General features: G+C 55.1%; 1 protein-coding gene across 1 annotated transcript in view; it reads right to left on the bottom strand.

Moving 5' to 3' along the window:
- Positions 1–11,392: 11,392 nt before the first annotated feature.
- The window catches only part of LOC114096994 (uncharacterized), a 144,179-nt gene continuing 141,165 nt past the window's right edge, over positions 11,393–14,406 (bottom strand). The window contains exons 6-7 of the mRNA XM_071605747.1: positions 12,703–12,965; positions 11,393–11,541 (exon numbers count right to left, since the gene is read on the bottom strand). Of these exons, the coding sequence (XP_071461848.1) occupies positions 11,393–11,541; positions 12,703–12,965 (412 nt within the window). The remainder of the gene's footprint in view (positions 11,542–12,702; positions 12,966–14,406) is intronic.

The raw sequence follows: 14,406 nt of genomic DNA, 5'->3' as shown, positions 1-14,406 counted from the left end.
GCCAGCCTCAGCAACAGCGAGGTACAAAGCACCTCAGTGAGACCCCGTCTCTAAATGCAATACAAAACAGGGCTGGGGAGTGGCTCAGTGGTGGAGTGCCCCCGAGTTCAATCCCCGGTACCATAGAGCACTTTGGTCTGTGCTCCCGTCCCACACACACAGCTCCTCTCCTCTCAGTGTTTTATTTTACGGTCCTTTCTGCCTCTTTCTGTCATTGCCGTCAACCTCAACCCACCCTTCACTGTGAAACTGGACCATCCATAAGGACGCACCTCCGTATCCTGGGTTCCCAGTCACCTGGGAGGCCGGGGCCTTGACTTCTCACACGCCGCCCGCGCCGTTCCTGGTGTGAAATCCTCTGTCAGGCTGATTTCAGCCACGCCCTTGGAGGCGCCTCAATCTCTGCAGTTATTTTACAACATTTTTCTAATCAGCCCGGAGCCTACGCGGGCTCCTAACTGCCACCCGTCTCTGTGTTGCTCCTTTTAGGAATGAAGCCCCCGCTGCAGCTGCAGGCCCTGGTGAGGGACAGATGACCTTCCCTTCAGGGACAGGATAAAGGGTGATGGGAAACTGGGTCTTGGAACCAAGATCCTCACAGTGAGAGAGAGAACAGAACCCAGTACAGAGAGCACGTCCCCGCACCCCTGAGCCGCAGAGGACAGCAGGGACCTGGACGTCCTCTGACTGGGTCTCCGATTTCAAAGCAGAGGTGGCTACTGACGTAAAGAGGTGAAGGAAGAACAGAAGGTCTGCCCGGGGCCCGGCCTCCTGGATGGGTCAGGTTGGCCACCCTTCAAGATGGCCCCAGGGACCCTGCTTCCTGGTATTCGTGTCGTTTTGTAGCTGACCACCAAGTGGACCAGGCTGGCCTGTGCAACCAATAGGATATTGCAGAAATGACAGCGTGTGGCCTCTGGGGACTCGGAGGAAGCCTTGCCTCCTCTGGAGTCAGTCACTGTGTGGGAGTCCAGCCACCACGCTGTGCGCTCGGGAAGCCCTGTGGTCAGGAGCACGTGGTAAGGAAGGGGTCCCCGTGGTAAGAAAGGGGTCCCCTGAGGACCAGGACTAACATGAAGCATGAGAGTCACCTTGGAAGTGCAGCCTCCCGCCTCAGGTTAGCCCTCAGATGACTGGGCCCCTTGGAGAACGTCTTAATCTTTAAACATTTTCGATGGACATCATGACTGCCACCTCAGAGAGGACCCCGAGTCAGAGCCACCCAGGTGGGGGGCTCTCCAATCTCCTCCCTACGGATGGATGGAACAATGCACGCTTAACACTCTAGACTCCTAAGTCGGGGGCCACTTGTCACACACATGGACAGATAACTAATACGCCAGTACTATTCAACCCTGTGGGACGGATCGCTGCATTTGAAAAGAGGGAAATAGGCGTGCAGCGTGCACCTGACAGTCCTTGTACCCCATACCATTAAAGGTCGACCCTTTAGCAAGGTGACCTTTTAAAGGAAGGTCAGGAAGTAGAGAACCAGTCCCAGACAACACTGCATGCAGCCTCAGACACATTGTGCCAGACACGTGGCCTCAGACAGATCATATAGCCATCGAGACCCCGCAGCTGAGGGCCTGGACCAGCACCCCACTGCCCCCTGCCTGCATTTCTGCACCACCACCACCCCCCCCCCCGTCTCTGAGCACACCACAAAGCTCGAAGGACTCTTGGGCAACAACAGGTTCTTGGAACAACAGTGACACCACCCCCCACCCTTGGTGTCCACGTAGAAGACCTCCAATAAAGACACAAACTGTGGCTGAGCAGAGCTGGCCCCAGGGACAGGAATCTGGACAGGGCATGTGTGAGTTTCTGAAAACCTCCTGCCATAATCCCTCTGTGCGCCCTCCATTGCTATAACCACCAACATCCCACAGTGACCAGAGGGGCATTATGACAGCTGACAAAGAGACCTCTTGGCTTGGTGTCCGGAGGACTGTCCCTAGAAGTCTCATCTAGAGATTTTTTTCCTTCTGTTTATGAGCTGTAAGAATCCTCGCACTTGCTGTCTACAAACCCTAGAAAGTTCCAGATGGACGCGATCTTCTCACGATTCTGACTCCAGCAGCCATCAGCCAACAGAACACCAAGACCCCACCCTCAAGTCCCCACGTCGGCCAAGATCGGTGTGAAGGAAGAGTCTTCTAGACAGCAGGGACACCGGTGCTAGTCCTGCCAAACCAAAGAAGGAAACGTAAACAAATGAGAGTTTACTGTGGCTCCTCACTCTTGTTAGGTGACCTGGGTTAGTCCCCAAATCATTGCTGGATCCTCTGTCCACGTTCTGCACACCAGGAACTCACCCCACCTGCATGTTGACCACAGTTTAGAAGGTTTTAAGGAAATGAGCCCTGGCCCCACCCCAGATCAATGAAATTAGGATATCAGAGGGTCGTGTGCTTTAGATGGGCGACCCCCCAAAAGCTCACGTGTGAGACAATGCAAGAATGTTCAGAGGTGGAATGACTAGATTGTGACAGCTGTAAACTAATAATGGATTAATCCACTTACATGGATTAACTGAAACCATAGGCAGGTAGGGTATGGCTGGAGGAGGTAGTCATTTGGGGTGTGCCTTTGGCGCGTGCGCGCGCATATAAATCCTTCTGAGGATTTAACCCCGGGGTGCTTTGCCACTGAGCCATATCCCCAGCCCTTTTTTATTTTTTATTTTGAAACAGGATCTCACTAAGTTGCAGAAACTGGCATAGATCTTGCGATCCTCCTGCCTCAGCCTCTCAAGTCTCTGATGACAAGTGGGCACCACCACGCCCGGCTTCAGGTATGTATTTTGTCCCTGATGAGTGGCGCTCTCTCTGCTACCGGCCTTCCAGACCTCTGGTCCTAGCTGCTCCCCTCCACCACGCCCTTCCACCATGATTTCTGCCCCACCTTGGGCCCAGAGCCATGGACTCGACTTACTATGAACTGAATCTCTGAAACACCAGCCAAAATAAACTTCTCTTGCTCTCAGTCATCCTCGTCAGGACCTCTGGTCACGTCATGAAATCCTGACCGACACAGGGGCGAGGCCCAGGTCGGGTATAAAGTGCAGCCAAAACTGAGACTGTCCTCACCAGAAGTTTGGGGGATGGTCACCTCTCTGGGGTGTCAGCAAATCTCACACCGACTGCTTTTCTCAGAGGACGGCCTTCCTGCCTCTGACCGTCCTGGTCATTGCATGTGGGCCTGACTCCCATCTGTAACCGATTCTGTACTCCTTGGGGAGAAGGAAGAGGGTCCTGCTCCAGACCCCAGGGGGGCCCTGCCGTGCTTGGGCCCAAGAGAGTTCCTAGGATCTTAAGGATCGATGGCATTCTTCAGGGGGAGAGAACTAGTACTGAAACCAAGTAAAGTGAAAATCAGGAGTCATCAATACAGGAACCAAACAGTAGAGGAAGCGTGCAGCCTGGCCCAGGGAGAAAACAGGTCACAGTCTCACAATCTGCCTCATCAGCCACCTGTCCAGCTCCCCTCTCTCTGTGGGGCATTTGTCCCTCTTCCCAGAGACAGGCTTTTCCCATGTGGTAAAAAGATACCTGGGATGGAAGAGCTTATCATAGGCCAAAACACAGAGCAATCTAAATGTCCACTGATAGATGGATGGATTAAGAAAATATGGTATATATGTATATACATGTAGATATACGGAAATATAAACAGAATGAAATATTATTTAGCCATTAAAAAGAAGCATATTCTGCCATTTGTCACAACATGGATGGACCTGGATGACTTTAAGTCAAGTGAAACTAACCTGCTATAGAAATAAAAAAATATTACATGATCTCACATGTGGAATCTGTGTGTGTATGTGTGCGCGTGCGCACGTGCAGGCTGAGGATTCAACCCAGGGGCACTTTACCACTGAGCTCCATCCACAGCCCTTTCCATTTTTTGAGACAGGGTCTCACTAATTTGCTGAGGGCCTTGCCAAATTGCTGACGCTGGCCTCAAATATACAATCCTCCTGCCTCAGTCTCCTGAGTTTTGCTGGGATTATAGGGTACGCCACCATGCCAGGCAGGATTTTTTTTAAGAGTTCAAATACACAGAGACAGACCATAAGACATGGTTACCAGGGGCTCAGGAGGAGAAGGGGAGATGTGGGTCAAAGAATCCAAAGTCCCAGACGTGTGGGATGAACGAGTATAAAGACTGATGGAGAGCGTGCTGGCTACTGCCATTGGTTGGCTGGGGTCACCTGACCAATCTCCATGGCAATGGGCCCAAGGCTGGTGATTGACATCCTCACCAGAGGAATGAGACATGGCAGGCAGACAAGAGCAGGCATTTACTGCATCTTCTAAGACATTCTTTTCTCTTCTTGCTTGAGCTCCCTTTAGGTTGACTTCTCATAAAAACACTTTAACTGGAGACAGCTCCAAGAGCAAAACAGGAGGGGTCCCTGTGGGTTCTGTCTCTTGACCACGTCAGCGTCCTGATTGGGATGTTGTCCTTAGTTTTGCCAGAATTGCCCTTAGAGGATGTCAGAGAGAAGACATGTCTGCCTGTATTAGTGCTTAAAACTGAATATGAATCAAAAATGATCTCTTGGGCTGGGGATGTGGCTCAAGCAGTAGCGCGCTCGCCTGGCATGTGTGCGGCCCGGGTTCAATCCTCAGCACCACATACAAACAAAGATGTTGTGTCCGCCTAAAACTAAAAAATAAATATTAAAATTCTCTCTCTCTCTCTCTCTCTCTCTCTCAAAAAAAAAAATGATCTCTTAAACAAGATAATTTAAAACAAAAACCTAGGAAACAAAGTAAGAGTCTTAACTAACCAAATTTAATGTGGGCAGAGGCTGGCCTCACCATGAGCCATAGAACACGGCCAATTAGTCCTACAGCCTACGTCTCCAGAAAAGCAAGTTACGTTTCTTCCTAAATCTTTTTTTTTTTTAAATGACAAACAAGAAAGTCTAGACTGGTTCCCTGAATAGCAGCAGGGTTCACATCTGCATGGTGTAATTAGAAGGAAAAGTTCAGAGATGTCCGGAGGGCCACAGTTCACGTACCATAAGAAATGCCCGAATGTGCCAAGCAGCTTGGAATGAGCCTGGAGCCTTCAGACGCAGCCACACATGTCAGATATCAAAATACCTAAAAGTCTGGAATTAACTTTTCTTTTAACTGGGTCAAGGAATCAACTAACAGAGAACAGCTAAACGCTGGTCAGAACAGATTGATTTGTCCTTCTTAAACTGGGGACAGGGACAAATGACAATTCATCCCAACTTCCCTGGGAGAGTGACTTCTGTGAATCCCATCTGTAAACCAGACACAGAATCCCGACCTCCTCACGGGGCTGTCGTGGCCCCGTGACGTGGTGGGTCATGGATGGACCTCAGTTCTCTTCCCACTGGAAACGGCGCGGAAGGCCTCTGGCATGATGAACTGTTTTATGGGAACGTAAGAATCAGGGGTGTACCCCCATGTCTTCAGGAAAGAGCGAACCGTCTCTGGCAGATACTCAGCCTCTGACATGAAATAGTGTGACGGTTCTGTGGTCCCCTCCTCTTGACAAGGGACAAAGAAGCATGTGCCAGACAGAAAAATCAAGCAGCTCTGAATCCTTGCAGATCCCTACACAGCGCTGTGATCGGCCAGCAGGAATGAGCTATATTAATGTCCCCTCAGGAAATTAGACAATCGGTCAGTGAGGCAGATAACGTGCCGTGGCCTGCCGACAGGAGGTAAGGTCACGGGCAGGGATTCTGACTTCTTTCTGTGTCCCAAAACTTTGACTGTTTTGTTTGTTTGTTTTTGTTTGGGTACCAGGATGGAAACCAGGAACACTAGAATACTGAACCAATATTTCATATTTTCATAAAGTAAAAGTATTTCTTATTTAGAAACTGGGTCTCACTGAGTTGCTTAGGCCCTAAGTTACTGAGGCTGGCCTCGAGCTTGCAATCCTCCTGCCTCAGCCTCCTGAGCCACTGAGATCACAGATGTGTGCCACCAGGCCCCATGGAGTGGAGAAGACGCACCGACACTGGAACACTGTATCAGGAAAAGGAAACTGCTTCTTCCAAAACGGTGGATGATCACATTTTAACTGGACTCAATAAGTAGTTTATTGAGCATCTATTCAATCTACATTTATTATTTAGCTTATCCTCCTAACCACCACCCATGGGGTGGTAAGTTCTCTATTATATCAGTCTCACCACATGAGCAAACTGGGACTCAGAGAGGGAAGGTGCCCAGGGCCCCGCCTCGGTACTTGTGGGTGCACAACAACCGCAGGTCTTCAGTAACAAGTGGGCAAGGACGCAGATTCAGGTTGGTCTTGCAGAGCTCAGGTTGTGGCACATCTGCTCAGCACCAGAGCCTTAAGACAGAGGTGCACTGACACAGCGTTGGTCGTAGCCCTCGATAATCGATGAAAAACGATGAGTCCACCCTCAAGGAGAAGAACCTGACTTCCCGTGCGAACGACCTCTTCAAGTCACCCGTCGCCAGAACGGAGCTGGGGGGAGAGGCTGGGTCCAGCACTCCACTGGCTTTTTGGCCCATACACAAGCAAACAGGTAAGGAAACACTGATCACACTGAATAGCAGCCAGCGGGTCCAGGAAGGAAGTGACCGGGAAGTCGCTCTCAAGCTCAGGACTCTCCGTACGACGCTCTACTTTTCAAAGAGGATTTTTGGTCCCACTTAAGCCCTGGTATCTATCAAAGAGACTCATGAGAGCTGACATGGCTCTGCGTGGGCCGTCCCCAGCAGCGGGGAGCGCCTGTCACCGAGGACCTGCTACCTGCAGGTTGTTCTCTTGGAAAAGTGACGGTGCCTTCTGCACAGGACATGGCGGCCCAGGAAGGATCGACTGATAGGCCTTCCCGCTGCCGGATACCGTCCTCCTCCTGATGGGCGCTGTCGAGGGCCAGCAGAGAATCAAATCAACAGTGTCCCCCAGCAGGCGGGAGTCAGTCCTGAGGAGATGGCTTTATCTCCTCCTCTCTGAACAGGTATTCTGTGGCCACTGGGTCCCAGACAAGCTCCTTCTGTTACTCGATTTTATTATTTAGTAGCACTGAGAAACGTCTCGCGTTAGCCTTGCTCTGTTCTGATTTACCCAAATGAAGACTCAGAGAAAGGATGAACGCCTTCCGATTCCTCTTATTCCACGGAGAAGGTCCAGGCATTGGTGGTGTCCCTGGGCTGGCTTTATGTGGGCTTCCGTTCTGGCCCCACACTTTGCTTAACTGTATGCTTCTGGTTTTCTCCTCTATAAAGTGGACACAAGAAAGTCCACCGTGTGGGGTTGCTGTGAAGACTAAATGAGTGGTGTCTGCAGCAGCCTTAAAAGGGTGCTGGCTGTGTGTGGCATTATTCCTACTTTCCCGTTCCTGGGTTTCTCTTGAACACCTACTACATGCCGAGCTAGGAGCTCCGCCGACATGATCCCACTTCAAAGCTAGATGGGGTTTCTCGTGGTGGATTATTTTTTGGCATTCATTTTGATTTGTTCCAAAGGTGCATTGAAATAGTATTCACCTTGGTTGCTGAATTTGGGGGATCCCCCTCAACATACTTGTAGGTGCACAATAACGTGGGTCTACGCTGAGGTGCACTGCACCCCCGTGCTGCCCTCTCCTACAGTCATCTGCCTCCAAAGTCACCTCCCCTGGTTTCTCCGAGAACAGTGCCCCTGGGCCTCCTCTTCCTTCTAAGGAGGCAGATCTGTCCTTCAGCACAGAGGCTGGGACTCCAATCACCTACCCCCAGGTCCAGTCAGTGGGACAGAATTATTGGCCGATGGCAGAGGAAGATGGAAAAGGCCCCAGCTGACCCAGGTGGCTTGGACCAGGTGGCAGCAAAAAGAACAGGAAGAAAGGACCCTGTGGAAAGACCCGGAGGCGGCCGGGCAGGACTCGTGGCCACCCAGGTCTGGGGACTCAGGCAGAGTGGAGGGCGACTCCGAGGCTTCAGTCCACGCCCGCGGGTCCTGCTGGGGTCTCTGCGCAGCTGACCGCACAGGGGAAGAGCAGGGCCGCAGGTCACTCGACCCGGTGTTGGGTGTCGAGTGGTTTAATGGTCACACCGCGTTCCGGTAGGAAAACAGAATCGCACGACGTTAGAGGAGGCGGAGAGCCTCGTCCTCGGTTCCCTGCTCCAGGGTCGTAGGCGCCTCAAGGAGCAGGTGTCTCCGGGAGCGAGGGCTACAGGGGCCATCCCTGCTCCGGCAGGCGGCCCCGCCTGTGCTGAGGGAGGTGGCCAGAGCACACCTGCGTCTCTCCCCCTCAGTGGCCAGGGACTGAGTACGTCTCCCCAAAAGTGAGGCTTGGAAGCCAAGTTCCCGAGAGCGAGAGGGCTGAAGGTGGGGCCTGTGGGAAGGGTTCTCCCTACAGGCTGTCACCAGTCGATCCCAGGAGGCCCCCGAGCGCTCCCTGGGAAGGCACCACCGTGATCAGAAAGGGGGCCTCGCCGGCCAGGAAGCTGCTGGCACGTTGGACTGTTGGGCCTCCAGAACCGTGAGCGACCCACTGGTGCTGCGTGAGTCGCCCGGAGGCTGAGCCACTGTGTGGTTTAGCTTGAGTGTCCCCCAAGGCCCCTGTGTCAGACCAGGCCACCATGTCCAGAGGCGAGGTGACTGGGTTGGCAGGGTCGTGACCCAATCACCAATGTGGGTTAACTGGGTAGAACTGTAGGCAGGCAGGGTGTGTCACTGGGGAAGCGTCTTTGGGTTTGTATTTTGTCCCTGGTGAGCAGCGACCTCTCTGCTTCCTGGCGGCCGTGGCCTGAGCCACTTCCCTCCACCACGTCCTTCCACATGGTGTTGTCCCCGAGCAATGGAGTCACCAACCATAGACTGAACCTCTGAAACCACGGGCCAAAATGACCTTTCCCCCCTCTAAGTTGTCTTTGTCAGGCTTTTGGTCACCGAGACAGAAAAGGCTGACCTCAGACAGACAGATACAGATGGGGGAGGCAGACGTCACGACCTGCCTGAGGTGGCAGACGTTTCAGAGGACAAAGACCCGGGTTCCCCCCTTGTCCCTCCATCGAATGTCGGCCCCACCCAACACAGGCCAGGTCTGCTCTGTCCACTGTGTGTCCCCACCCTCCTCGGCTACCCAGCAGGTGGCTTAGAGCAGAAGCCCCAGTGTTTTCTGGGCTAATGGTGTTGAATCTGTTCACCAAGCAGCAGGACTAACAGAATCACACAAGGCCAGGTCACGCGGACCACACCGCGGGGAGTCTGGAACTCACCTCCACACGCTCCTTCCCTCACCTCGGGGTGAGGACGCTGGGGAGGGGCATGGGTGGTGGGAGCCCGTGGGAGGAGTGACTGTGGCTTACAATGGGGATCAGGCACAGGCTCCCTCCCGTGGCTCAGCCTGGAACACGGATCCCTGGGTGACAGCAGCCTCTCGATTCTACTGGTAACACCGCCTGGCTTCATTTTTGAGACCCTGCAGCTGGGGACAAGAGACACACCCTGGGTGGGCAGCACAGGGGATTTCCCCATCTTTCGACGGGCGGAGCCGTAGCAGACACAGCCCATGTCTGATTGACACACTTGACCCGCCATCGGCTGTGAAGTCAATGAGGCTCCCTGTCCACCCTCCCCAACTGCCCCAGGGCCTTGCACATAGTAGGTGCCCATAGTAGGGTACACGTGGAATGCATGTGCAATTGTTGAACTGTGTCCCCCAAAACCACTCGTTGAAGCCCTCACCCCCAGTACCTGTGTGGGTGACCTTACCTGGCAATAGGTTCTCCGCAACTGTGACCAAGTCAGGATGAGCTCATGGGGGTGGGCCCTGATCCAACACAACTGGCGTCCCTTTAAAAGGGGGGGATTCGGTCACAGACAACACACAGCAATGCCACGGCATGACAGAGGTGGAGATTGGGGTAGTGCATCTACAAGACGAGCAATGACAAGATGCTAGGAGACATGGACCCTCTTCTCCCTGAGGCCTTGGGAGCCAGCGTGACTGCTGACCCTTGACTTTGGACTCCAGTTTCCAGAGCCGCAGGGCAGCTTTCTGCTGGCTTCCTCCTGAGCACCTACAGGGCGGCCCGGGAACCGAGGCAGGGCGCTGGGGTTATCTGGAAGTGAGATCTGCATGTGGAACCCTGCGTCTGCTCTGATGACCACAGGTACAGGACATGGGTATTCGGTTCTCTGAGCCCTGCCCCCAATCTTCCCCCAAACCTTGAAACTAAAATTCCCAACACCAAAGCTACTGTACCTTTTAACCTGCTCAAAGCAACCTGTATTCCAACCTCCAATCTCCAACTAACAAGGTGCTGGGCCCTTCTCAAAGGTCTCCACGGAACGGCATGACGTGCCTCCTGGGTCACTGGAACCCAGCGTTAAACACAGAAGAGGACGCCAGCCCCCAACGTCACTGCAGTCTGTGATCCTCCCCACAGGGCCAAGGACAGCATGTGGGGAGCCAGATAAAACCAGAGGCCCCCCCCCGTGCGGACCCCCGAAGCGTGGTCGAGGGGGTTGGCATAACTCACTGCCCACAGGCTTCCCGGGCGCTGCTACCTGAGAAAGCTCCAAACCCACAGGCTTCTCAGGTCTGAGGCTGGGCTCCATCCCCGCTAACGCCCTGCAGAAAAGAGAATTCCACCCCACAAGGGTCCTGGGGTGGACCGTGGGCTGGGCTGGCTCTGAGGTGCCTCTGGGTTACCAGCCCGTGTCCACTGGAGCACAGGGATGTGTTCAGGATGAGACGGGGCAGGGCATGGCAGCCAGAGGGCAGCGGGCCGCTCGCTTCTTCCCAGCCTCTGAGAGGTCTCTGACCCCACAAGACCACCTTTCCCTGTCCTCACAGCCCCCTAACTAGACTGCGTCCCCGACCTGGAGAATTGTGGATCAGCTTCCGCAGCTTCTGGTCCTGTCTTGGCTCTCAAGTCAGCACAGTGTCTCTCTGGGGCTGCAGAACTCGGACAATAACTCATCCACCCGGCAAATGTTCAGTGAGGGTGGGATATGGGCAGGGGTGCTGTAGATCTAGGAGTGAATGAGCAGCCAAGCCCGGGATGAGGTACCTTTGCTTTGGTAGAAAACACACAAGTCAAAGGTGTGGTCCAACATGGCGCACTAGCCAGCCTTTCACAGCTATAACGAGATTCCTGACACCACCTACTTTAAAAAAAAAAAAAAATAGAGAGAGAGGGGTTCACTTAGCTCACAGTTTTGGAAATTCAAGTGCCTGGTGCCTGCATCGGATGAGGGACAGCACTGATGGGAACGTGTCGAGATGCTGTCACTTCACAGCCACGGTGCAGACGCAGTGGGAGGGTCCAGGCTTGTCCTTCTACAACCATCCCCTCGGGAGAACTCAAGGAACCACACAAGAACCACACTCTGAGGGCACACCCCTAGCTGGCTTCCTCCTGATCATCTACACGGTGATGGCCTTAGGGACTTCCACGAGGTCCTGCTCCTTAAACGTTCCACCAACTCCCAACAGCCCCCCATCATAGTGGACCCTAGGGGGACCCCCGGCCATACCCCCACTTAGCACATGGCTGGTCTCCGAGGGGAAGGGGGCTGGAGGTCAGGGATGGAGAGTCATGAAAGGAGGGCTGAGATGAGCTGGTCAGGAGCCCCTCTCCAAGAAGGTGACGGACACCAGAGACCCGGATGGCTGAGGGACAGGAGCATGTGGCTCCCTGATAGAAGAGACTGTGGCTCTGGAGAACAGCCAAGGGGAGGTCCCAGAGCAGAGGGTGCCGTCAGGACCGGCCATCTGCAGTGAGAGGAGGCCCCGTGTCGTGGGGGATGGGCCCACCATGTGCCTGGGTGGACCCTGAAGCAGCCGCCCGAGGCAGAGGGTGCCCAGGACTGCCCTGCGGCCAGCGTGGGCTGAAGAGGGGATGGAGTCGGGCAGGACCCCGGGCTGGCAGGACCCCGACGGAAGGGATGTGAGAGGACGGGAGGGAAGAGGAGGCGATTCTAGTTCCCAGCCCGGGCAGGGTGTTGGGTGATGCTCAAGAGTCACCCATTTCTTCCTGTGGTCACGAATGGCCGTTCTGAATTTCCTAAACCTTTAGAGACTCGCCCGGACACCTTTAAACTTCTGGATGGTGCCACCCTGTGATTTACTTCAAAACACCGTGGCGGGAGGAGGCGGCTGGGGTGGAGCGGAAACGGAGAGAGACCTGGGCAGCGAGTTTGGGGCTTCACCTCGCACTCTTCCCATCACACTGAGCCCCACTGCGCACCACGCCCCGTCAGCCACACCTGCCCTGTCCCCAACCTCACATCCCGGCACTGCCCTGGGCCTCACCTGGCTCCAGTCACCGGCCCCTCGCTGCTCCTCAAACGCACCAAGAGCCCCTGACCGCAGGGCCTTTGCCGCCTAAATGCTGTCTTCCTCCACAGCCTGCGGCCTCTCCGTGCCCTCAACCACCTTCCCTAACTTTGCACCTAACAGTGCCCCTCTCCCTACCCCCTCCCCCCTCCCCCTCCCCCCTCCCCCTTCCACCCTCCCCCTCCCCCTCCCCTGACTGACCCTCCGTCCAGGCCCTGACCTCCCTAACCCAACAGCCCCAGTTTAACCTCACTTGATCCTGATTCTCTTCCACTCTGTACCTGATGCACTTATGTCTACACAGTCACAAGTTTGCAAAGTCCCCGTTACAGGACGCAGGAGGCTGAGCCCCTCCGCCTCACGTCCATCAGGCCACGGACCCAGGGTCCAGGGCTTACGATGCATCCTCCCCATCTGCCCACAGATTAGGTCAGCGTTGTCACAGGAAGGAGGCCCAGTGTCCACTCGGCTGCTTCTGCACCGGGGACGCGGCAGCCACAGCTCGGCCTCGGCCGCGCTGCCACAGAGCGCAAGCTTGGCGGCTCTCTGGCCGACTTTCTCCAAGACGTCGTGAATCCTGATCTTCAGGTGGAGACGTCGAACACGGAATGCCGAGCCTGCACCCTGCGTGGCGGCAGCTGCTGGAGCCGAGAGCTGCCCACTGCAGAGAGCGTGAACTCTTCATGTGACAACAAGCCTCACCCAGCCCACTCCGCTCATCTGCCTTTCCTGTCTGGCTTCTGACAAGTGTTTCGCTTGTCAGCCCCCGATTCATCAGTTTAGTCAACGCTAAGCTAAAGTTGAGCTGGCGCTATAAAGCTATAAAAAAACTGAAAATCAAAAACGTTAAAAGACTGGGTTACCTTGGGTGGCATCAACAAAGGTACATGATTCAGGAGAAAGGAGGCGGTATACCAAGCCTGGTCCCCACGGGTGGGATCACCCCCTTCACTCGGCCAAGACCACTGGAATAGAAGTAGGCAGAAAGAGCGAGGAACGTTCCTTTTCTTTTCATTCAGAGAGAAAGAGAGACTGTTAGGAATCTGAGCTCTCTTCAGATGACTGGGGGGCACTTGTGTGGAAGGGAGGCTTTGGGGGGCCACAGGGGAACATGATGAGTCGAGGGAGGTGAGGCTCCTCCCAGCATTTAGAAAGTCGATGACCCTCCACTTGTGTACGATGGGTCCCAGTGCGTTCTACTGTCGTGGGACTCGCCAGAACAAATTTCAACTTGTTTTTAAAGTCGATTTCCTCCTTGTTGGAAGAACTGGAGTGAGTGTGGACGAGGTTCCTCTCCCTGGTGTCCCTCAGACAGGCTGGATGCCAGGGCGGGTAGAGAGGGGACTCAGACTCAAGAAGAAGGTGCAGAAGAGGAGGGAAGGGAAGCAGGGAGGAAGGGCAGCGCCGGAGAGGAGAGGCCCCTGTCTGCAGCTGGGCCACCTGCATGCCCCTTCCACCATTTGGACACCAGGCCACACCGTCCCTGCTGACTGCAGCTGACCCAGGAGCTCAGGTCACGGGTCGCACAGCAGCCCCACGGCACTGCGCCCACAGGGCCACCTCCGCCTTGCTGGCTCTGCCCACCGCAGCGGGACCTCGCAGCTCACGCAGGCCGAGGAGGCCCTGCAGAGAGGCCGCCAGGAGCCAGCTGCTCCTCCAGGCTCTCGGCCCTGAGCTCCGTAAACCCAGGAAACTGTCGTGCTCCGTAGACACGCTGACCGCTGCCCATCGCCCAGGAGAGCCCAGGAGAATCACCCAGCAATGGAGCTAACTAAGGGCCGCGGCTTCACAAAGGGAAGATCACCTCCTGCCCGGGCCGCGCGCATCCTGATCCGTCCCCAGCTCGGTCCCCGGCGGGAGTCCTGGCCTCGGCTCCTGATTCTAAAGAGGAGGACCACCATGCTTGGCCTTGCGGCCCACTGTTGTGCTGCCCGCGAGCCATTTCCCAGGAGCTTCCAAGCTCAGATCCTGTGTTTCCCAAGTCGCTGCGGGTCACTCTCCAACCCTTCTCCTGTCCAACAGGCCCGGCCACCGCTCCCCGCCCCACGACGGCGTCCCCAGCCCGCTCCATCAGGCCACTGCTGGCTGACGAGGATCTGTCT

Source organism: Marmota flaviventris, chromosome 19 (genome assembly GCF_047511675.1).
Source record: "Marmota flaviventris isolate mMarFla1 chromosome 19, mMarFla1.hap1, whole genome shotgun sequence".
NCBI lineage: Eukaryota > Metazoa > Chordata > Mammalia > Rodentia > Sciuridae > Marmota > Marmota flaviventris.
This window is presented reverse-complemented; position numbering and strand designations above follow the sequence as displayed.